Source organism: Myodes glareolus, chromosome 16, assembly GCF_982192425.1.
Source record: "Myodes glareolus chromosome 16, mMyoGla1.1, whole genome shotgun sequence".
Lineage (NCBI taxonomy): Eukaryota > Metazoa > Chordata > Mammalia > Rodentia > Cricetidae > Myodes > Myodes glareolus.
Window position 1 is genome coordinate 56697222 of NC_142041.1, and position 25683 is coordinate 56722904.

General features: G+C 42.2%; 1 protein-coding gene across 1 annotated transcript in view; it reads right to left on the reverse strand.

Moving 5' to 3' along the window:
• Positions 1 to 9078: 9078 nt before the first annotated feature.
• Positions 9079 to 25683, reverse strand: part of Cpa6 (carboxypeptidase A6) — a 316273-nt gene continuing 299668 nt past the window's right edge. Inside the window, exons 9-11 of the mRNA XM_048420468.3 lie at positions 22334 to 22536; positions 13621 to 13705; positions 9079 to 9671 (exon numbers count right to left, since the gene is read on the reverse strand). Of these exons, the coding sequence (XP_048276425.3) occupies positions 9484 to 9671; positions 13621 to 13705; positions 22334 to 22536 (476 nt within the window). The 3' untranslated portion in view covers positions 9079 to 9483. The remainder of the gene's footprint in view (positions 9672 to 13620; positions 13706 to 22333; positions 22537 to 25683) is intronic.

Consider the following 25683-nt stretch of genomic DNA (forward strand, 5'->3'; position numbering starts at 1 on the left):
CTGCAGAAGAGTAACTGTAATGAAATTCGGTAACTGACTTCGCGCTAGCTATCACTATAATACAACTGACTAGGTTGATCGCGAAAGGCTTGTTAAGACTGCAGTTTTGAAGCTGAGAATTCAAGAGAGTGGTGCTGGCATGTGGCGAGGTCCTTTTATTGCATCAAAACATGATAGAGGCCATCATGTGACGAGATAGCAAGCCCGCTGACCGAGACTTCTTACAAAGCTTCATCTGCCATCACAGGGCCTCTCCCGTAAGAGCTTATCCAACTCTAGTTACCATTTGTTTGTTTGTTTGTTTGTTTATTAGAATTTCCACCTCCTCCCCGCCTCCCTTATCCCTTCCCCTTCCTACCTCCCCCTACCTCTCTAGTCCTAAGAGCAGTCAGAGTTCCCTGCCCCGTGGGAAGTCCAAGGTCCTCCCCACACCATCCAGGTCTATAAAGGTGAGCATCCAAACAAACCAGGCTCCCACAAAGTCAGTCCATGCAGTAGAATCAAAACCCAGTGCCATTGTCCTTGGCTTCTCAATCAGCCTTCATTGCCAGCCACATCCAGAGTTTGATCACATGCTCCATCAGTCCCAGTCCAGCTGGCCTTGGTGAGCTCCCATTAGATCAGTCCCACCGTCTCGGTGGGAGGACGCACCCCTCGTGGTCCTGATTTCCTTGCTCATGTTCTCCCTCCTTTTGTTCCTCATTTGGACCTTGGGAGCTAAGTCCAGTGCTCCAGTGTGGGTCTCTGTCTCTATCTCCATCCATCGCCAGACAAAGGTTCTATGGTGATATGCAAGATATTCATCAGTGTGGCTATCAGACAAGGCCAGTTCAGGCACCCTCTCCTCTGCTGCCCAAGGAACAATTTACGGGCCTATATTCACAGCTTGCATGTGAACTTGGGGATTGAATTTTCACCATATGGCATTTGAGGTTTCTACTCAGACCATAGCAGTAACTGATCCTCATAGCAATCATTTGGTTGTTGCTAATGTATTTTCCCAGAGTATGCACACTTGTCTGCCAGCTCACTGAGAGAGAAGGCTGCTATTTTTTTTTTAAATTCTTCCCAGTTGGGGAAACATTTACTATTCAGTCAGTTTGAAGATGAGAACCCACTGGTTCACTGCTATATCACTAGGTCATGAAGTTAGCTTCTTAGCTTGATGCATAATTAAATTATAGGGCTAATTATCATCTCTACATACTATAATGTCTTCAGCTGTAATTGGATGTGCTTGCTTCACCTATGGTGGACTGTCACAGCAAGAATAGATGCTCTTGCAGAGGTCCCCATAGGGCTTCCACTAGGGAAAGAGGACACAGTCCTACAGGTCACCGTTGTGATACAGTGTCAGAGGTTGGGAGCAAGAAGTTAATTAGAATCTGCCTTCAATGAACTTCAAGCTTATCTTCATGAGATTTTACACCTGTCTTAGCAGTTCTTGGTATAGTGCATTTTGTGAAATGCATTAGGTATTCAGTGCGACTGTTTTCAGGCTTATTATGCAATATTCTGATTATGATTCATGAAAATATTCCATTAAATACAATCACTATATAATTACTGTGCTTCATCTACAACATAATTAACATTTGCATGGAATTCTGATTTAATCAATTAGTTTTTAATCCAGAGGAACTTAGGTGTAAATACTTTTTAATGATACATCAGCCCCAAATAGTCATCAAGAACTGAGACAATAGGCAACTTTAAGTACAGTAGCACATTTCCTATGTTATGTTGTACACATCAAAATTTGAATGATAGTTTTATTATTTAAAAAGATAAGTTATAGTTTATTCTACCTCTTCTAATAGTATCTTAAAACTTTATTGTGGTGTTATAACTTGAACAGTACATGTACAAACCTCAGTGTGACTGTCAGTTGGAGGTAGGGTTACTGCAGGCATGTTTGGTTAGGTGATGTCATAGCGGAGTAGGCTGCATGATCTCCTATGACTAGTGTTTTCATTCTGTTGCTGTGATAAACACTGACGAAAAACAGTTTGGGGAGAAGAGGATTACTTTCAGCTTAAACTTACAGGTCACAATCCACCACAGATTCCAGCTGAGGAACTTAGGGTGGGGATCACAGGGGAAGGCTACACCCTGGCTTGTTCCTTGTTGTTTATGCTCAGTTAGCTTTTTGTAAAAATGCAACTCGGGTCCACCTGCTTAGAGATGGTACCATCCACAGCAGGCTGGGAACTCCTGCATACATTGGTCATCAATACAATGCCCCCACAGACATCTGATAGGCCAATGAAAGAGATTCTTAGTTGGAGGTTCCTCTTCCCAGGGGCCTCCAGGTTGCATCAAGTTGACAAGAAAAGAACCAGTGAGTGCAACATAACTCGAGTTCCTGTAAGAACCTAGTCTGTTGAAGGTAGAGACACACAATGTGAAGGTTAGAGCTATACAGCCCAAAGTCAAGGAATACCGAAGAAAAGAGAAGGTAGCGAGCGACACGGGTTCTCCTTGACATGTCAAAGGGAATCCAGTCCTACTGATGCTTGAGTTTACAATTCTAGCCTCTAGGACCGTGAGATAATGCATTTCTATTGCTTGAAGGTCCCCAGTTTGTAGTACTTTATTATGGCACCCATAAGACACTTAAACATTTGCTAAATGTTAAAATGTTTAAATGTTTGCTAAAATTGGAAAAATAAAACTTGGTATAATCAGCATTATAAAATTACTTTATAGTAGTGTGTGTATGGGGATATTTTACTAAGAATTTTTAAAATACATGTTCTATTTATAGTTGAAGAAAATGTTATATTCTTAAGTAAGAATTGGCATAACTATAAGATTTCTGTTCTTCATACACAGCACCTAGCAGAGTGATATGAACATAAATCATCCCTCCATACATTTTGTGGCTTAGTTTAAAAATATTAAATATGAAAATAGTCTATACATATTAAAATACCTACTTAAAGTACCTGAGGCATAAAATGTATACAGTATTACTGAAATGCTGGAGTAATTATGGATAAGAATTTACATGAACTTCATCAAAATCATTTCATTTGGAATCCACATATGGATAGTAAAGAAACTGGGTACCCTGAAGTCAGTGGGTGATGATGATTAAGGTGATGATGATGATGATGATGATGATGATGATGATTTTGCGTGTGTGCCCTTCTTTGGCCTCTGAAAAAGTATTTTTAGCACATATGCTGTGTGACAACAAGAATAACAAAGTAATGGGAATATCTAGTTCTTGGCATTCACTTGCCAACTGTTTTACTATATGGGGTTTGGTAAGGCTCGACATCAAATATAATGAAGAGTGGATTTTCAGGTTTATCTATCTGTTTGCTGTATTTCTTTTCTCTCCCCACACACTCAAGAGGTGACTGTTGATCAAGGGCTGATGCTATTTGATGCACTGGCACCAGCTGGGAGTCTGAGCTCCCAACCAAAGGGAAAAGCGCCCTGGCATCAGAACCCACACAGGTCACTAGACTATGCGTTCTGGTGGGGCTCCTCTTGTCAGGCTCTTTGAGAAATATCTTTTATTTTCATCCCTGGAGTCTATTGGCCTCCTTCTTCCTAATTGTGCTGGACATTTTGGCGTGTATCTGTTCCACTGCGAGAGATAAAAGAACAGTGCACCCTCGAGTTCCTGGCCACTCCTGAGTGTTTGCTGCTGGAGAAGGGTATTTCCTCTCCACAGAACCAAGCCTATCTCACCTAAGGCTTGTCCTATAAATATGTCTCTGCAATGACAAAAAGGAAAGTTAGCATGGTGGCACACGTGTTAATTCCAACATCAGGGGAAAAGAGTCAGGAGGGTTATGGATTTCAGGACAACTTGGCCTGCAAAGCAAAACCTTGCCTCAAAACCAGAGATTGAATAATGATGACTCTGCTTTTAAAACATTATTTTTTATTTAAAAGAAGTATATGCTTTTATATGTGCATTTCGTAATTATAAAAAGGAATTGGTTAGGTTTTCTGTGACTCTTCTTCAAGAAGCTCATATTGACACCCTCAGCTGGATTTTATATTAGTCTTTGTGCCTCTCTTTTTCTTAATCCTTGTGCTTAAGCCTGTATTAAAGTACTTCATTAACTCTCTCCTCGAATGACAGTTCATTTAATAACATGAAGTGTATCCTAAACACAGCAGCCCTTCATTCCATCCTGAGGTATTTTCTACTCTCCTTTCATTAGTTCAATAATTTTTAATCTTTCTCTTTATTTCTTTTAATATTTATATTCGTTCTTCATATTTATTTGTGAGTATGTTTCTGGGCACACCCACATTTACACACGCCTACATGCCGAGGTGTACATGTAGAGGTCATAGGACAGCCTGTGGGCATTAGCTCTCTCCTTTCACTATGTGGGCTCCGGGGTTTGGTCAGGCTGGTTGTTTGACCAAGTTTGTTGCTAAGCCATCTCACTGGCCCTGTTTTCTTATGCTAAGTAACATATGTATTTAGACTTTTCTCAGCCTTGGAGACTACCTGACTTCCTTCCATGAAGGAGGAAGAAGACTAAGCTGTTTTATATTCCTCTCTCACTTCCATCTTGCTTCTTCCTGTCATGGCGTTTTTATGTCTGACACTAATTGCCTCTGTATTATTTAGAACTAAGTCATGCAGAATTCTAGGATAGCTCTTTAAAAATACACCATCGTGCCTGGTGGTGGCAGCGCACACCTTTAATCCCAGCACTTGGGAGGCAGAGACAGGCAGATCTCTGTGAATTCAAGACTATCCTGGTCTACAGAGAGAGTTCCAGGACAGGCTCCAAAGTTACAGAGAAACCCTGTCTCGAAAAAGAATTTAAAAAAATACACCATTATCCCCACTCCCCTTTTTTGGTTCATTTTAAATACAGTTTTTGTTTGCTTATTTTTCTGTACTCTCATTGTGAGTTCGTCCTTAAGTTCTGCACAAGCAAACATTACCCTGGACGTATTTGTGTGTGCTTCACATGCATGGCCATGTTCATCTGAAGCCTCGGTTCTCTTCCTTCTGCTTAAGTTAATTCTTCTGCAAGTCCGTCCCAAGATGCTACCTGAGACCTTTCTTTAGCTATCACCTTGGAGTTTCTCTCTACTCCTGTCTCGTGTGTCGGATTCTCCTTGCGCTACTTTTATTAGCTCTGCAACTAAGTACGGACACAAACCAAGGAGCCAATCTTCATTTTGGCTAGCAGTTTCCTTTCCGCCATCTTGGTTCTGTCGATACTGGGTGCACGGAAGGACAGCACACCAGGGACCAAAGGTGCATGATGGAGCTTGAGCTTTTTCACCTCACGGCGGCCACGAGACTGGGACGGTCCCAGGGACACAACGGCCCTGACAGCCTGCCTGCAGACATACCTCTTCCAAGGAAGCCCACTCCTGAAGTTCAATTGCCTCCCGAAACAGTGCCAGCAGCGGGACCACACCCCTAACAGATGAGACTTTGGGGGACATTTTAAACCCAAACATGATTCCATGCTTTTGAGTCCTACATCTTCTTTAATTTATTCCTGCTAGGAATTTCCAGGAAAAGGGAAATTATTAGGAGCCCCCTTTTGTGGAAATGTCTACATTTTACCCTGTATTTCATTGACATTTTTCTGGGCACGCACGCGCGCGCGGGGTGGTGGTGGTGGTGGTGGTGGTGGTGGTGGTGGTGGTGGTGGTGGTAGTGGTGTGTGTGTGTGTGATTTTCCCTCAAATCCCTGAAGACACTTCCCCATCGTCCTCTGTTTTAGTGGTGCCCGGGAAGTGTGTGCTGTGTGTGTCCTCCTTCCTTTGACTGGTTTTTTCCTCCCCACTGGAAGTTTCCAGGTCATCTCTTTACGCTGATAGTCGTGTTTCGGTCAGACAAAACTTTTAAGAGGCTTTCTGCTGAATACTTGAGGGTATTACCAGTCCGAACCGGGACAAATCTGAATTAAACTGTTGGCCAGAAGCTTATCAGACCATGTAAGAAGTCTGAATTTGGGCCACAAATCTGCATGAGAACTGATGTGTCCGAAACTTAGAGTGACAATTTCTTCCCATACTACTCTTGCCCAAATTGGAAGTGGTCAGCTTTCCTGCTGACTCATGAGAAATAACATGAGAGTGTGTGTGAGCGTGCATGTGTGTGGACGTGAGAGAGAGTGTGTGGGTATATGTTTGTGTGTGTGCATGTACACGTGTCTACATGCATGTGTGTAATAAGAGTGTATGACATCTAATTTACCCTTCCATCAAAGGCACAACCCTTGGGAATCCCAGAACTCTGGCGGAAATGGCCCATTCGACTGTCACAGCTTTGTGTAGCCCTGGACTTAGTCCTCTGGCCCCATTTCTCACAGTGTTGTGGAATTCAGATCTGCATGCATCCCTGAGGTCAAGAGTGCATGTTTTACCTTTCTAGTTCCTGTATTCAACCAAGGCCTGGCCTAAGATTTCTTTACTTTATTGTGTAATGGTTTATGATTTTAAATATCATAGGCCTGATGTTTCGGTACATCTGTGTAATCTGAGCAGTAAAGAGGCAGGGGCAAAAGAGACCCCCGTCTCAAGAAAAGTTCCACCTTGTCCAGAAATATAAATTGTTTGCAATGATGAAGATACATTTCCTGTTGACTTCCTGGAAATGGAAGTCTACGCCACCTTTATAATCCAGTTTCCTCATGAATCTCATACTGTGCAGAATACATGAGAATATTAATGTGAAACTCCTGTGTCTGGCACCTGTAATTAGGATGACTTTTGCTTTTTGTCAGCATTGGAGAGTGAAGTCAAAGTCTCATACATGCTAGGTAAAGTGTCTCACCATTAAGCTATATTTTCTAGACATTTTTTTTGTTTTTTCAAGACAGGGTTTCTCTGCAGCTTTGGAGCCTGTCCTGGAGACTCTTGTAGACCAGGCTGGCCTCAAACTCACAAAGATCTGCCTGCCTCTGCCTCCGAGTGCTGGGATTAAAGGCATGCACCAACATCGCCTGGCTAACCTTTTATTTTTTTTATTTTCAGAGAGTCTCATTGATTTGGCCATGCTGGCCTTGAGCTTACTCTGTAGCCCAAGCAGTCCATGATCTTAGAATTCTAAGATTCAGCCTTCTGATTCAGCTTCTTTGAGTGTCATGGATTGTAAACCTGCATAACCATGCCTGGCTTATTTAACCTTTCTTCCTTTTTTCTTTTCCTTCCTTCCTTCCTTCCTTCCTTCCTTCCTTCCTTCCTTCCTTCCTTCCTTCCTTCCTTCCTTTCCTCCTCCTCCTCCTCCTCCTCCTCCTCCTCCTCCTCCTCCTCCTCCTCCTCCTCCTCCTCCTCCTCCTCCTCCTTCTTCCTTCCTTCCTTCCTTCCTTCCTTCCTTCCTTCCTTCCTTCTCTCCTTTCTCTACTTTTTATTTTTTGAGACAGGGTTTCTCTGTGTAACCTTGGCTGTCCTGGAACTAGCTCTGTAGACCAGGCTGGCCTCGAGCTCACAGAGATCCACCTGTCTCTGCCTCCAAGTGACTGGGATTAAAAGTGTGGGCTACCACCACCCTACTAACTTTTATTTTTTTAAAGTGGGATTCTCAGAATATAAATATCAGTCACTCAATCTTGCTGATTTTTATTCTTCGACAATTTTATATATGTAAACAATGTGTTTAGATCAGTCATTCCCTTCTCCTCTCTTAACCCTGCCCTACTACTTTTGGATATCTTTTTTTCTATTACATTCTTCTTCTTTCTCACTCTTTAAAAATAACCTAGGGTTTAATTAGGGTTGTTTGTTTGCATGTACACACGTGTGGGATTATTTACTAGATCATAAGAGACTTGCCAATGGCTACACACCTAGAGAAAAGTGACCTCCCTGTCCCCTAGCAGCCCTTAACTTCCCACACAGTCTCAGCTAGGGGTGAACTTCAGGCGCTCCTCCTGGAGCCACGATTCAGTGTTACTGGGTGTACAATTGGAGGCCGCTGCTGGGATAGAAAGCAGCTACATTCTACTCATCTGTGGGACCCATCTGTGAGTTTTTGGAAGGTAAGGATCTGTGAGGTCGCCCTCGGAAGGCTGGCCAGCAATAGTGGTAGCGAGGGTGTATTGGCTAAATGGGTGTGGGTATTTCTGCTCCAGTTTTAAAAGGCCGGTTAACAGATCAGTTGTTAGGTCTTTTGGAGACACTAGGCACCGGTATCAAGGTTGAGACAGCACAAGAGATCGTTAAGACGGTTTCAGAGTTTAGTCCTTGGTTCCTACTTGCAGGAGGTTTTAATATCACAGATTGGGAGCAGGTGAAGGTTGATCTTCATAATGCACTGAAAGAACAAGGACCTAGAGCTTTTCCCCTAGCAGGTTTTTCGCTATGGCGTTTAATCAGAGATGCTCTCCTCAGTAATGATGTGATAGTGAAAGAGCAGTTAGAGGTTTCGAACAAAACCCTTGAGGAGATTCAGAAAGCAGAATCTGTGAGTTCTATTAGGAGTTTTGAGGAGCAGGAAGTTAGGAGTATTGGGGATATAGAAGAGGAAGAAGAAATTCTAGAAGAGGAGATCGCACTTTTAAATAAGCAGCTAGAAAAAGAGGAAAGCGAGGTAGCAAACAGAGATCTCCCGATGAGACCTCCACCACAAAAACATTTTTTGCCACCCCTAATCCTTGTGCTACTGCTTTCGCCCCTATAGACCTAGAGGCAGAAACTCGAGAGATGCAAGGCAGGCCTAGTCATATAATTTATATAAAAGGGGGACCTGTAGGATCCTGGGTTTTCCCCTGCTCTTGGAGGTGCAAATTGCAAGGACTGTTTATGTTAGCCAGCCAAGCTTCCTGCTAATTTCTGTGCTAGCTCCACTTTCAGCCGGTAATTTAGCTGTAGGCTTTGTTTTACCTTTGGAATGGCAATTTCCCACCTGCCCAGAAGAGTTCCCACAGCGCCTAGTCCCCTCTCCACTGTCTGTCACTCTCTCCCTGCCCCCCGACCCTCTGCCTGGGTAGGAATTCTCACAGGTGGAACAGCTGGGGTCTGTGTCGTACAGGGAACCATAGCTGCTGTGCCTTGTGACTCTATCGAAACACTTGCCAGACTTTGTATAGGTGGGATCCAATGCTCTAAACTGAGATGAATGTGTGAATAATGTTAGTCTTTGAAAAATTATGTATTTATTAAGAAATACAGATGATTCTTTCCATTTCAAATAAGAACCAAGTAATCACGTCACTGGTAACTTAGATCTAAATCAAAGGCATAGAGGTTGATTGAAGGGAAATCCTCAAGTAATTTGTACACTTCTTGAGACAAAGGAATTTGAAAACATTCCCTTTCCAATGTAATCAAATAAGACGCTAAAGGGATATAAAGTGGATTTTCTTCTCATACCAACGCAGGGTCTGCCCTAATTTTCTGTTGTTATAAAGTGTCAAATTGCATGAAAAGATCCTTTTAAGGTCCATGAATCCTTCCAGTCTAAACAGTTACTTTTACCAAGCAGCCTTTTGTCAGAATCTGCTTTCTCTGGCTTGGTAGACCAGACTTGGGTTTCTCTCAGGGACACTTCCTTAGCAGGTGCATTGTGATGTTCTTCACAGCCAGCATGGTCTCTGTGCAGGTCGGTTTAATGAGCTTCTCTGGCAGTAGAAATCCAAATTGCCCGGTGTCTCGCAGTTCAAAAGCAAATGCATAGGGTATTCCATTTTTATAAGCCCAATCCATTGAGTTACCGGAGCTTACGTCTAAAAGTTAAAAAGAAAGGGTCACTTCACTAAAGAGTCTGCATTAGTTTTCACACACACACACACACACACACACACACACACACACACACACACAGACAGACAGACAATATATGTTCACTAAACTCTACCAAATCCTTCCAATGAAATAGCACCTTACCAAGAATGGTTCGAGATAGATGGCTGAGCAGATAAACTCGCTGCAAAGGACCTGAGTTTGAAAATGGAACCCATGTGAAGATGGAAGGCAAGAACTGACTCCACACAGCTGTCCTATGCCCTCCACATATACGCTTCCACACACAAAGTAACAGTGGACAGAAATTAGAAGACTAAATTAACAGTAGTTCTTCGGCATCTGCCTCATGGGTCTTACAAAGCATACTTGCTGTCATCTTTGGGGATCTGGTCTAAGCATGGATCTGTGCCAATGTGATGCTCCCCAAGTTTCTCGGCCCCAGTTCCCACAACACATCTTCACCCTTGCTTTTCTCACTTTATGCAACAATAATCCAGCTACACTGAGAGCCCGTTGTTCTATAACTCAGTATTTTCCTTCAAGGTCTGGGACATTGGAATTTTGTTTCCCAAAGCCCCCTTATTTCCTTCACCCCTCCTGTTCTCTCACTCCTGTTGAGCCCCTTCCTGCCCTGTGAGTACTGAGGATTTTTTTAAATTGATTTTATTGAGCTCTATATTTTTCTCTGGTTCCCTTCCTTCCTCTCCCCTCCCCTTCAACCTTTTCCCATGATCCCCGTGCTCCCAATTTACTCAGGAGATCTTGTCTTTTTCTACTTCTCATGTAGATTATATCCACGTATGTCTCTCTTAGGGTTCTCATTGTTGTCTAGATTCTCTGGGATTGTGATTTGTAGGCTGGTTTTCTTTGCTTTATGTTTAAAAACCACTTATGAGTGAGTACATATGATAATTGTCTTTCTGGGTCTGGATTACCTCACTCAATATGATGTTTTCTAGCTCCATCTATTTGCCTGCAAATTTTAAGATGTCATTATTTTTTCTGCTGTGTAGTACTCCATTGTGTAAATGTACCACATTTTTTCTTATCCATTCTTTGGTCGAGGGGCATTTAGGTTGTTTCCAGGTTCTGGCTATGACAAACAATGCTGCTATGAACATAGCTATGTCCTCGTGGCACGGTTGAGCATCCTTTGGATATATACCCAAAAGTGGTATTACTGGGTCTAGAGGAAGGTTGTTTCCTAATTTTCTGAGAAATCGCCACATTGACATTCAAAGTGAAAGACTCCCCGCTGGGCGTCTTCCCTCGGGAGAGACCCCCATGTCCAAAGATCAGTCGAAAGCACGCAGCCGGATGCAAAATGCAAGAGGTTTATTTGGGGTACACAGGCACCTGTGGGCGACAAGGTCTCTCGGAGAACTTGCGCGCCTGCAGGTTGGGGGTGAGGGGTTTTTGTAGGAGAGCAAAAAGCGAGGTTTACAGAAGCAAGAAGCAGGGTGGTGAATTTTTAACCTAGATAACAATGAGGGGACTTCTCAGCGGTTTATTGTTCCTCTCATCCTGCCTTCCCCTTTCCTGGCTGGCGACCAGATGTCTGATAGCATAGCCCCTGATTCCTGACGAGCCCCGCTTTCTACGTGACTCAGGCCTCGCAATCTTCTCTTTCTTTGTTTCTATGGCCAGTTCATAAATTCCCTGTTTTGCAGCCAGATAAGGCTGTCCTTGCTCTAACCTCAGGTAGGTATCTTTGCTCAGCGGAGGCCTTTTATGGAGCTTGTTATTTGTTCAGCATTCCAGGAGGTCCTGAGCTAAGTTTGTTATTTGCTCATCCTTTGCAAGAACGGTATGACTGTGGTTAAAGCGAATTGGGGTCCTTCAAAAGGGGCTGTACCACCTTGCACTCCCACCAGCAATGGAGGAGCGTTCCCTTTACCGCACAAGCCTTCCAGCTAGAGTACTGAGAATTTAAATCTGGTCTTCACATTTGGTACAGCAAACACTTTATCCACTGACCAATGAGCTCCTTTTTTGTTGTTTTGTTTTGTTTTTCAGTTTTTGAGACAGGGTTTCTCTGTGTAGCCTTTGTGGCCTTGACCGCCCTAGAACTCACTCTGTAGACCAGTCTGGCCTTGAACTCAGAGATTCTGCTCTCCGCCCCCTGAGGGCTGGAATTAAAGGTGTGCACCACCACCATCTGGTCTCTTTTATAAATGAAACAAACAACAACAGTAACAAACAAAAACCAAACAGAGTCTCATTATGTAGCCCCAGTCTGGCCTGGAACTTGCTATATGGACTAAACTGGCCCAGAACTCACTATATAGACCAAGATGGCTTTCATCAGTCCTTTCCTTTACTTCCAGAGTGCTGAGATTATTAAGTATGTACCATCATGCCTGGCAACAATGTGTCTTTTAATACAATTTCCTAGGCACAAGGTACAATGGACTCATTATATGAAGGGGACAACCACAGAGATCTGCTACCTCTCAGATTCTTCTGGCTTTGGCTAAGGGCAGAAAATGTGCCGTGGCTTCAGTGTCCCTCCGGATAGAGAACAAATAGATGAGTGCAAACAGAGATAGCAGGTGCCAAGCATTACATCATGAGGATGCGACAGGCTCATTTCTATGGTAACAGATTGTTCTCTGTAAACATAATAGTGTGGCTATGCTTTGTACCGAGATGAACATTCTGGTAAGACTTGGAAATGATTTAAAATTGTCAGTGTAGGTATTACACTGGTATCAGCTGGTATGGGTTTGGTTGTAAATACCGCTTTCCCCTTCAGGATAACTACTGAATAGCAATTCTAAAGTCAGGTATAGTAGCTGGGGCACAAAGAAGATAAATTTAAGGCAAGCTTAATTTAATATCAAGACCCTGTGAGAAAGGAAGGAGGGAGTAGGAGGGACAGAGAGGAAGGGTGGGTCAGAGAGAAAAGTGGAGGGTGGGTAGAGGGAGGGAAGAAACATGGGAGGCAGGTGGGAAGGTCGATAGGGGAGGGAGTTGAAACCATTTGAAAGGGTCAGCGTGGATCTATGATCATTTATTACGGAATGAAACCATTGACCCTTGTGCCCTTCTCACTCTTAATATAAACTTATTTGACCTATAATGTTAATGAGCAAATTTACCTTTGTTGATGAAAATGAGGGGTAAGTCAGTGAAACTGTGGTAAGGAACCAAGGAGAAATTTGGCCTTATGGGAGGAACATAATCAGATTCCAGGTACCTGTTCATAGACATACAGCATGTGACCACATGCTCACAGAATTCATATTATTCATATGATTGCTTATTAGATTTTTCCAATAAAAATAAATTGTAGAATTGGAAGGCCACGAGGAATGATGTAATCCTATTTCTCACATTGCATTTGGAGAAGTGAAAAACGAGAACTAATCCATACCCTGGCCAGGACGACACAACTGAGAGACTGAAGAAGAGAATCCATACCAGACAATGTCCAAGTTCTTTCTATATACTTGATTCCTTTTTATTTTATATAAAAGAAATACTTTAAAGTTAATCTTCAAATGAAACTCGAGATGAAGATGCTGGATACGAAATGGCATTTCATAACAGGGATGGAGGAGATAAAGGACAAAAGGGAAGCTGTCGGAGAGCTGAAACATTTACTTCATTATCTTCCTGAGGCCATTTCCACACTTACAGTACTTACAGATTGCTTAAGGAACCCAATTTTGATGCTTTCCACTGTCATTACCGTCATTACCGTATGCTTAGCATGTTCTCTGCTTAGAATTGGTTTAAACTGGTACAGCGATTTTTGTCAAGCTGTGAAAAACGAATCAGATATCAGTTCTTCCCATCGTCTCTGGCTACTCTGACCATCACAGATTTTGCTTTAGGGAGAACACACTCTTCTTCTTAAAGGGAAGTCATGGCACAGGACATTGGCTCAAGAGAGACGATCCTATAGGACATGCACGGGGAACTTACACAGTGTTTGGGAGGCAGGGCCATGTCTGTACTGTGTCCCATGTGCCGACCGAAGTGCCTTCACTGCTTTGTGAGCTGCAAATCCCTGGGAGGGCAGAATGGAGAAAGTGTGTCACACTGCGGCATTGAAACTTCTAGGATCACTGGCTGATTGCTTGAGCCTTATTGGTGGTCAACAGAAACAGAAGAGAGGGCTCACTAGTCAACAGCTATATCTAATAATAATAACGTGATGTTAATTGTATATTTTACAACCCACTATTATTTTTTACAGTGCTGAGGATCAAAGCACGTTTTAAAACATAACTTTTGATGTGGTTGATCCTCCCACAAACCAATGATAACAGCAGTTCTGTTTTGTAGCTAAGAAAAGGCAGGTTCAGTGCGGTGAAACGGGTATCCTGGGGTGACCCAGCAAAGAACGGGTAAGCTAGGACAAGTACTCATGTTTCCTGAAGCCGCTCATGCATTCTATCCTGTTCCCTTTAGGTCAGGAGCACTTATTTCCGTGCTTTTCAAAATAGCTGACGGGGCTGCGACAATGTCAATATTATCTCTAATTCATATCCTGTCCTTAGCAACATGTCTGTGTATGTAACAGATACTTAATCGATATTTCTCAAAGAAATGTTGAAGAAGCATAAGTCTGCAAGGGTATTCAGACAATCATATTGATCCACAAGTATATTTTTCAGTACGAATAGACAGATATTTCAAATGCATCTGGATCAATTAAGAAACCACCAAGGGAGACTGGCTACCTTCATGTCATGGGTTTGTTCCTACTGGGAACAGGAATATCAATTTAATGGCACCTCCTGACTTCTGATGTTACAAAGCCTCTCACATAGCTAAGTCAAGCAGCTGCTAAGATGCAGAAAATCAGTGAATAAACCACCACCACAAAACACACGCACACGCACGCACACACACACACACACACACACACACGCACACCCCTTAACAAGATCAAAATTCTAAGTGGTGGCTATTCCAACAGAATGGTACTGTTCTTTAAAAGTCTTCCAGATGCTATCAGAGGTCCAGTTTTAGCGAGGGTCTAGACAAACAAAGCGAGTATCAGATGACAAACAGGAGGAAAGATATAAACTGAAACCAGCACACAGCTCTCCCGTTTCGGTTTGCTGGTGAATAATTTAATGCTTCTTAGGAAGCACCCTGGGGGGCACGATGGTGTGTAGTGGACTGAGCCTCGGGTTGCTGCTCTTGCCAAGCTCATGAATACATGTGGCCTTGTTTGTGGCTTTGTGGCTACTTCAGGGCAGGGCTCCAGGCACTGGCAGACCATTTCAGAGTGATCTCACTGATGGTGACGTACTCACAGGAGTCAATAAGGAAATGTAAACATTGTCATGAGGAGTCTATGGAAAAGTTCCATATTGTCTCCAATAGTCTTAGCAATATGCCGTGGCCAATGCAGATGTCTCTACAATTAGATGACTGCATTTAGAAGACTCGTCTTTTCATTATTTTTTATGAAAAAAGTGTATTAAGAAACAAAGTGCCACTTGGCTTATTTAAACAAGGTTTGTGCAGTTTTAATTGTTATTAAATTAGCATACAGAGGAATGGACTTCATGGTGGAATTCTCAAACATGTACCATGATACTTTGTTATAATTCACCCTTCTCCCTGTTTTCCCTGCCCTCCCTCCCTGTAGACCCCCTTTCTACTTCTATGCCGCGTATTTTGCATTACCCTCTCTTTCCTTAAGATCTCTTCCTTTCTTTTCAGGATCCTCTTAGAATTTCACAGCTAGTATACACACCCATACTCACCCTCACCCCAGTTCGCCCCAAAGGTTTTTATATCAAGGTCTTCATGTAAGAGACAACAGGAGGCATTTGTCTTTTTGAGTTGGCTTGTGTTTATCATAATGCTATTTAGTTTTATCCATTTTTTTTCCTGCAAATGTCACGATCTTTCTTTATAGCGGAATAAATCTCCATTATGTCTGTGGGATGCATCTTCCTCATGCATGTGTTGGTGAAGGAGGGCTGGTCCCAGACCCTGGCTGTTGTGACAAAGTAACAGTGATCATGCCTGTTGAGGCAGTCTTTTGGCTGGGTGCCCAAGTACAGCACAGCTGGTCCTGATGGGAGCTCTATTTTTAGTTTTTGGGGAACCTCCACAGTGGTTGTGTGGTTTATGGCTCTACCAATGGAGTACAAGGGTTAGTCTTTCACCGTATCTTCACGAGCAGGCATTGTTGGTTTTCTTGATGACAGTCATTCTGACTGGAGTGAGGTGGCCTCTCAAGGCAATTTTAATTTGCATTCTCCTGATGTTGAACATGTTTTCATATATTTATTGGCCACTTGTAATTTTCAGGGGAAGCATACTCCATCATTAGTCCACATATTGATGGGCATGTTTGATTTTGGGAGGTCTTTGCATATTCTAGCTTTCAGTCACAAACTGACACATAGTCGGCAAAGATTTCTTCCCCATCTCTTAGGCGCCTTCAGGCCGCTGACTGTTCCCTTTGCTGTGCAGAAAGGTTCTAATTTCAGGGAACCCCCTTTCCTGGTTTGGGGGATTACGTCTTGTGTTATTGGAGTTTTTTTCAGACAATCCTCATCTTTATCTTGAAATATTTTACACATATTTTTCTCTAGGAGTCTCAAAACTTTATGTTTTGGCCTTTGATCTTTAATACGTAAGAGCTAGCCAGGAATATACTAGGGTCATTGGCCAAGCAGTAGTACAATTAATACAGTTTCTGTCGAGTTATTTTGGGTCTGGGTGGCTGGGAACGAAAGAACAGAATGGTGTGCTGTGTGCCAACCACATCTGCAGAAAACCCGAGAGAGTTTGCAAAGGACTTCTCTGCACAAGAGAACAGCGTTAAGTGCAGTTTCTCGGTAGCCACATTTTTTCAGGTAGGCTCTGTTTGCCGGTGGCAAACAGGGGCGCTGTGGCTTCTTTAAGAGAGGTGTTTCTGTTGGGCAGTGGTGATGCACGTCTTTAATTCCAGCACTTGGGAGGCAGAGGAAGGCAGATCTCTGTGAGTCTGAGGCCAGTCTGGTCTACAAGAGCACAAGAGCTAGTTCCAGGACAGGCTCCAAAGCTACAGAGAAACCTTGTCTCAAAAAAAAAAATGTGAGAGAAAGAGAGAGTGAGTGAGTGAGAGAGAGGTCTTCCTGATTCTGCATTAGCAGCAGAACACTGTGTGCTAAAGAAACAGCGGCTTCCTGATTCATGCTTCCAGCATGAACTCTGACTCAGGAGGCCAAGCCCTTGAATGGGGTTTGTGAACAATGTGTTAAAAAATGCTTAATGACATGACAGACCTGCTGCATACCTGGAACTGGGGTGTGCACAGATCACAGATTAATAGATTATCATATTTTACAGTCAAGTTTGTAGTCATGTTAATTAGGTTTTCTAGATGTACAGAGATATATTTCAGATGGCTAGGCATTTTTCAAACCTTTCAAAAACTAACAGAATGTGGCATTTAAAATGTTTTAAGAATTTAGGACTTTTCATGACAATGAGACACATCTGCTCCTGGCAGCACCAATTTACTTCAAGAGGATGATGGCCATCAAGAGGCTCCTTATGGAGTTTGCTAACCATTTGGGCAGGAAACTGCTCTTGCCTGGATTGTTTGATGTTATGCTGTATGAACTGGACATGCAGGACCCACAGAAAAATGACTGCTGAATTTACCTAAAGGTGAGGCAGTCCTTCAGGGTTCCTGCTTCATTAAAGAGTCTGCCAGATATTTTGTAGGACACAGAAAAAAGTGACTGACAAGCTGTCAATATAGGTGGAACTGTCTTTGAAATTTCCTGCTTCATGGAAAAGTCTGCCGGATACTATGGGCCTGTAGGCTAAAGATGGATGTCCCAATGTTACAGAAGAACTTTGGGTGACTGTCCAGGCAGCGAGATGTCTCTGTCAATTCTAGAGTTTTGGAAGTTGCTTACAATGTTCTTCCTGTTAACTTAGGTAATATTATATCCTTCTGGACTCTTTGATGGAGTTGAAGAATACCTAGTTATAGTTTTTCTTACTTATGATAAAAGATAGATTAGATATAAAACTTTAGACTCACAAAGATAGGATAGATGATTGAGTATTTTCTTTAATTTGACAAACATAAATGAACCAAATATTGTAACTTTAATTCTTGTTTAATAACTGCTTTGTTGTATGTATTCTTGCTATACTAGAGTTAAAACCTTCCTTTTTATTTAAACAGAAAAGGGGAGGTGATGTGGTATGCCTCTCTGTATGCCGTGAATACCATTGGTTAAAAAAGTATCTGCTTTGGCTTATTATAGCACAGAATAGGGCAAGGAAGGAATCCCAAGCAGAGGAGAGAGAGAGTAGGTGGAGTCTGGGAGACACCATGTAGCCACCAGAGGAGAAAGACACCCACGCTGGTACTGGTAAACCATTAGCCTTGTGGTAAAATATAAAACAATAGGAATGGGTTAATTTAAGATGTAAGCACTAGCTAAGAATACACTAGAGTCATTGACCAAGCAGTGTTGCAATTAATATAGTTTCTGTGTAGTTATTTTGGGTCTGGGCTGCTGGGAACAAACGAACAGCCTCCAACAACATTGATCCATTTTTAATTTATTTTTGAGCAAGACGAGAGATTAGGTGTAGTAATTTTATTATTATACACATGGTTATCTCAATTTCCCTGCACAATTTTCTGAGCAGGCTGTCTTCATGCCAGTGAGTGTTATTTGAAACCTGTGAAAATAACTATGAGGCTTGTGTGATGTCTGTTAGGGTTTCTATTGCTATGAAGAGACACCACGACCCTGACAACTCTTATAAAGGAAAACATTTAATTCATCTTGCTTAGAAGTCAGAGGTTTAGTCCATTATCATCACGGGGGAAGCATGGGGCTCTGGGTGAGGCAGCAGAGAGTCCTACATCTGGGTTAGCAGGCAGCAGGAAGAGACAGTGAGCCACTAGGCCTGGCTTGAGCTTCTGAAACCTCCAACCTGCCTCTAGTGACACACTTCCTCCAACCAGGTCACACCTACTCCAACAAGGTCACATCTCTAATAGTGTTATTCCCTATGAATCTGTGGGGGCCATTTTCATTCAGACCACCACATGTGAGGATATTGTGTGTGTGTGGGAGGGTGGGTGTGTATCTTCCATTTTACTCTTTTGGTCCACACGTCTACTTTTTAAGCTAGCACTATGCTGTTTTTGCTATTCTGACTGTAGTATAACTTGAGATGAGGAATTTTGATGTCCCTGTTTTATCTGCTTTGGATATTTGGTTTGTTATCCTTATATACGAGTTTTAAAGTTGCCTTTTCTACTTCTGTAACTGTTGTTATTGGAATTTTAAAAATATTTTAAAAGTATTTAATTTTGACTTTGTATATGTATGCGTATTTCTGCATGTATGTTTGTGTATCACAGGCATGCCTGGTGCCTCAGGAGGTCAGAATGGGGCATCAAATCCCCCTGAAACTGGAGTTACAGATAGTTGTGTACTGCCACGTGGGTTCTGGAAATTGAACCCAGGACCTCTGGAAGAGTAGCCAGTGTTTTTAACTGGTGAGCCATCTCTCCAGTTCCATGTTACTGAAATTGTGATAGGGATTATATTAACTCTGTGGGTAGTTTATGGTAATACAGGCATTTTCATAACTTTAATTCTATCTGTTTATGAGCATGCGAAGTATTCCGTCTCCTGAGTCTTCTTTAGTACAGAAGAAATAAGATTAGATAAAAGGCAGAAGAAGGGTAGTGGAGAACATTGTTGTGGAGAGAAAAAAGCTCTTTTTATGTTTTATGTCCCTTTATATAATCCCCTAACCTTGTTTATATATGCTTTCACTATACAGTGATTACTTTATGCTGTTCTCCTCTCTTGCCTGTGCCGGCTCCTTTTCTTCTTTTTAACTATACCTTTAAATATTTTAAAATAAAAGTTTTCCTCTTTTAACCACTCCCTGCTTCATCAATGAATCCATTTGTACATTTGAACTTCTGAACTTTATACATTTGTACATTCAGAACTTTCTTGGGAAATCTGTTGGGTATTTTTTTTTTTTTATTGTCTTTTTGGTGTGGTTCGGTTTGGTTTTATCTTGTGAGTTTTCTTGCTAGTGTTGAGCCTGTATTGGACCAGTGTCTGATGTCCTTTCGGGATGTCTACACTTAGGCTCGAACCCTGTGGGCTGGGCAGATTTTCTCTCCACTCCCAAGATTCTCTCACCATCTTACCCACTGGGGTACTTAATGCTGTTGCTCTGTCTCTCCCTAGTGCATTGGGAGGGACAGAGGGGAAGAACCAACCGCAGCAGTGAGGTATGTGGAGGGTCCCTGGTGAGGTGGAGGGTCCCTGGTGAGCTGGAGGGCCTGTCTTTGGACTTTCAAGCTCTACCAAGCGTCAACACTGGTTGAAGGGTGCAGCTGTTGGCGTCAAAGCATACCCCTGAACCTTCAGCTTGTAAGGGATCTCTCCCTTTCACAATCGTCTCCTCCTTCCAACTGTTGAAAGGACATTTGTTGGCCCTCAGCTGAGCAAGCACAGTTTTATTGAAATATTTCCATATTTAAAGTAGTTTAATGGATGACTTTAAAATATTATCAAAAGCACAGACTCTTACAAATTGGTGCAACATTTTAAAGAATTTTAATAGCATGTAATGATTTCTTATTAACATTCAGAGTTTTCTTCGTTTCTGAAAATTTTCATCCTAGTTTTAATGATTTAGTTTATGCTTAGCCCATTCCAGATTTTTCTCCCTCACTTCACCCCATATACCGTTGTATTATAAGTATGTGTGAAGTTTGTGTTGGTGCATGGACCTGTGTGTATGTGTGCGTGTGTGTGTGTGTGTGTGTGTGTGTGTGTGTGTGTGTGGTCAGAGAAGGTGTTGGCGTCCTGTCATGCTGCCACATTTTGAGGCAGGGTCTCTTCCTGAGCTGGGAACTCAGTTATTTTTTGGCTAGGCTGGTGTCCAACATGCCTCAGCAATTTTATATTTCCGTCCCCCAAAGTGCTGGGGTTTCTGATGCATATAAGACCATGCTTGGCTTTTTACAAGGGCACTGGGGATCTGAACTCAGGTCCTCATGTTTGTAACAACAAGCACCCTTAACCTTTGAGCCATTATCTTGACAGTCTCCACCCCAGATTTTAAAAACAATGTCACTCTTCACTTGTAGATTGAATGATGAAGGGCTGTGGTGGGGGTGGGGTTCTGTTCTGTGCATTTCGGCATGTTTAACAGCATCTTTGGCCTCTACGTCATTGGTGCCAACTGCATCCCTCATCCCTATTATAGCAGTCAAAGAGAGGGAGTTGGATTATGCACGGGCCATAATTTGGTTGATTGTGCCATATTAAGGGAAACCTGTAATATCCCTAGACAGCCAAGTCTGGAGTCTTCTGGTTCGGTGAGCACAGAGGTCATGCTGGACAGAAGTGAGCGCTGTGGCCTCCTGCCTCTGCTGAGACGTGCGTTATGAGTGCTTTCTCTTTGGCTATTCCAGGGTTATGTGCTTAATATGTTGGTAACAGTAAGTAAAGCAGTTCTCCAGGATCTCTGAGTTGTTCCAGTAAATTATAAAAACAGAGGAGGCAGGTGATGGGGACCTTGGACTCTTTAGTTACACAAAAGTGTTGAAATTCCCTGCTTGAAGTTGCTCTCTGAAGTGGATGCCTTCTCAGGGGACTTTATTAACTTGTGGAGTCTGACGGCTGCTCTGGGCAGTTAGTGTCAGAACTGAAATTGAATTGGCCCCTTAGTTAGTGTTGGAGAAACATGTTGGAAAAGGCACCACACATTTAGTGTCAGGAGTTGAAAAAGAAAAAGCCACCACAAACATTACGTTTATAGCTCAGTAAATGACCACAAATTGAACACATGCCTATAACCTTCCAGGTCAAGGAACAGAATAACAGCCATAACCCAGAACTCCCCGAGTTTCCCTAGTCACCCCACCCCTCTCTTTCCCCCAAAGGTAATTGCTATTTTGACTTCTAACACTATTTATTAGTTTTCCTTCGTTTTGAACTTTATTGGCTTTCCTGGGCTATAGGTTCTGAAGTGGCTCCCTTAACAGTGAATGATGCCCTGTAGGGAGTCGCTTGTTGCATTTGCGAGATAAGGAAGAAGAATTTCATCTCGTCTTTTTTGCTTTTATGCCATCTAGCCCTGAAAGTCCATTCGTCCTTAATAGTGTATGTTAGCTATGTGCCCAGAGATTTAGCAGCATTAAGCAAACAACACTTAAAAATTAAAACTTGCTTTTAATTATTGAGTCAGACTATAATTTATGAACAATTATTGACTCAATAAAGTTAATTAAAGCCCTGCATATGTGGCCAAAGCTATAATATTAATCAAATCCACCCTGACCTTTTCTGTATAACCTGTGGTAAGAATGTAAAACAGGTTTGAAACAATTACATTTGGGAAGCAGTATAGCAGTTAAAAGCAACAATCCTGGAGCTTGACTTGGGGCTGAGTCATTGCTATGACTCAGAAAGTCATAGCAATGACCCAGAAAGTTCTTAGCCCAGTTGCTTAGTGGTCTCCATTTTCTCATCTGTAAAGTGGGAGCATGAAAATATATGAAGAACAAATGAGTTCATGAATATAACATACTTGAATAGACACATTTGCGGCTATTGCTAGGACTCAGAAGCACCACGAGGCCTGACACACACATCCAGAAACACATACTTACCACACAGCTGACATTGGGGATGGTTGCGTGTTTGTAAGAGTAGGGATACAGCAGCATCTGTGCGTAGGCGTGAAAGGACAGGTAGGCTCGAATGCGTTTTCTGTGTTTCCGAAGGAAGTCCGCGACAGCCTTCACCTCCGGCTCAGACTCCGGGAAAGGACCGCAGTAAGTATCATCACAAGGGTGCGCAGAGGCTCCTTCATCTGCAGGTCAGAAAAGAAAATGGGTGGTTGTGGCGGGTTCAGGCAGGGAAGGAACCAGAAACACAAACAAGCATTGTTCGACTGGGCCTTTTCGTATTTCTAAATATTGGTGATGTTATTGAATAAGTAATCCAGTTTCTCATTACAGGAATCGATCACGGCCATTTTGAGCTATTGAAGCCCATGCGCTTTAGGAGGGCCTGAGCGGGAGCCAGGTGCTGTTGTTTAAAGTGGCAAGGAACACTTTGAATGAACATCTCTCTCAGCTGTTAATGCTCTTGCCAGAAAAATCGCTCTATGCAGTCTCCTGCAGCAGGTCGACTTCTCATTCATGTGCCCGTCAACACCTGCACTTCCTTTTCATGACAATGAATGCACGTGTAATCAGTGTTCGATATTTACCTGTTTAGCATTCAGTCTGTGGTTCCGCTGTCCTAGAAGCCCGGGATACAGAGGAAACAACACAGAAAAGGCCTCCGTTCTATTAGGAGCGGCCTCGACAGGGTTCGAGAGAGGTGCTGAACTCTCGCCTCCTGCTGGATTCCTGGCAGCTAGGACAGCTGTGTGAGAAGTGTTCTACACGTGTTTATTGAGGAGCTCGATGTCCAATCAAAAGGAAGGGGCGGACATCTGAAAGAGTGTCTGATACACAGCTCTCGACAGAGCAAGAACACAAGGGTAGGTCAGAACACACAGCTACCCAAGGTCCAGGATAGTTTTAGACCAGAGATGTCTAGACTGACTTAGAAAAACTCAGGGTGCTTCTCATCTTGGGGATATACTGTGTTAAAAATATAAAAATGTTTAAACTAAATTTTATTTATTTATTTATTTATTTATATTCTTTTGAGGCAGGGTCTCATGTAATCCAGGCTGGCGGCATTAAACTCCTAACTGCCCTCCCTCAGCCTCCTAAGGTGCCAGGGTTACAGGTGGGAGTCACCATGGGTTTGGCTCAAATTTTAATTTTTTAACTTTTCTTTTCTTTTCTTTTTTTCCAAACTTTTATTTATATTATTATTATTATTAAAAATTTTCCCCTCCTCCCCTTTCCCTCTTCCTCCCCCACTCCTCCTCCCCCCTCCTTCTCCAGTCCAAAGAGCAGTCAGGGTTCCTTGCCCTGTGGGAAGTCCAAGGTCCTCCCCACTTCATCCAGGTCTAGGAAGGTGAGCATCCAAACAGCCTAGGTTCTCACAAGGCCAGTACATGCAGTAGAATCAAAACCCAGTGTCATTGTCCTTGACTTCTCAGTCAGCCCTCCTTGTCAGCCACATTCAGAGAGTCCGGTTTGATCACATGCTCCATCAGACCTAGTCCAACTGGCCTTGGTGAGCTCCCATTAGATCAGTCCCACCGTCTCAGTGGGTGGATGCACCCCTCGTGGTCCTGACTTCCTTGTTCATGTTCTCCCTCCTTCTGCTCCTCATTTGGACCTTGGGAGCTCAGTACAGTGTTCCAATGTGGGTCTCTGTCTCTATCTCCATCCATCGTCAGATGAGGGTTCTATGGTGATATGCAAGATATTCATCAGTGTTAGCCACACTGATAAATATCTTAACTTTTGTTTTCAACAACTATTTTTGTACAAATCAGGCTTATGAAGCGATCTATGGAGGGGATGGAAAAAGCTAAGGAGCACAAAGCACTGCTGTTCTAAGAAATTGTGGCTATAATTATATTTTGTGAATTCCTTTCACACCGTTGGCCATTACCATTCCTCTACTTCTAGAAAACAATGCCTGCCTCTTCAGTCACTTAACTCATGGCTTAAATGCATACAGTTGAACAAATTAATGAGCTGGTTTGAAGCATTCACAGAAGGGATAAAGGGCTGGAGAAATGAGACAGAAATAAAAGAGTGTGAGAAGTGAATAAATATCAGCATGATTAATAGGGGATGTAAGAAGGACAGAGAAAAAAATAAACATTTGAAGAACCAGTAATTAAAATTTCTCCACAATGAAGGGAAAATTAAAAGACACTACTTACCAAAAAAAAGACAGATGGGGAAATATCAACACTTGAGCACAATAAAATTTAAGGAAAGAAAATAATTCCAGAGAAAGAGAGGCTGTTTAGAAAAAGAACGAGTCAGACTAACATTTGACTTTTAAAATATTTTTATTTTTCTGTGTTTGAGTGCTTGTCTTCGTGTGTGTGTGTGTGTGTGTGTGTGTGTGCGTGTGTGCACGTGTGTATACCAATTTCATGTCTGGTACCAGAGACAGCCACAAGAGGGTACCAGATTCCCTGGAACTGAACTTAATGATCCCTGTGAGCTGCTATTTGGGTGCTGGGGACTGAAGTTAGGGCCTCTGCTGCAACACCAAGCGCATTTACCCACTGAGCCATCTTTCCAGCCATGACATTTGAGTTTTTAACAGTAACATCCGGGCTCCTGTATCTAACAGTGTCTTTTCTTCTCTCACACTCTCATCAAATACAGAGTCTTGTATGTATGCCATCCCCGAGCTATGTCCCTAAGCCCTTGACTTTTTTGGATAGGGTTTGGTCATGTATGTAATCCAGCTTGTTTTCAAATTTTTGAATCTCTTTCCTCTGCCCTAAGATTGTACCAATTCATTCAGCTTCAAAGTTCTTCTTTTTTCTAATAAAGGAAATTTGAATCTTGACTTTTTCTTTTAAATCTACTTGAACTCTATTGAAATGTGGAAGTGGGATAAATATGTTCTCTGGCATAAAAGGCTGCAAAAGTTATACTGTACACTGATACTCTTTTGAGAAATTCCTGGAGAAAATGTTTCAACAAAATAATACAATAAAATAATCCTTTAAAGCATATAATTCAGTTCTTTTAAAGATAATCATAGAGCTGAGTAGACACTACTATCTGATTCTAGAATGTTTCACTTTCCTCCAGAATTGTTGCTTTATTAATGTGTGCAACTAATATATATTAGTCAAAAATTTAAAAATCAAATATAAAATTAAAATTTTTCTAAAATATTCCAAGAAATGCAAACTGGTGGGAGATGGAGAATGGAACCAGAGGGAGTAAAAGTATGCTGAAACCCTCTGTCATTTTCCAGTTTTTCTATTAGCATATATTATTCATAATAATGGATTTCATTATGACATTTCTGTACACAAATTTAATATATTTTGGTTATATTCACCCTCAATTAC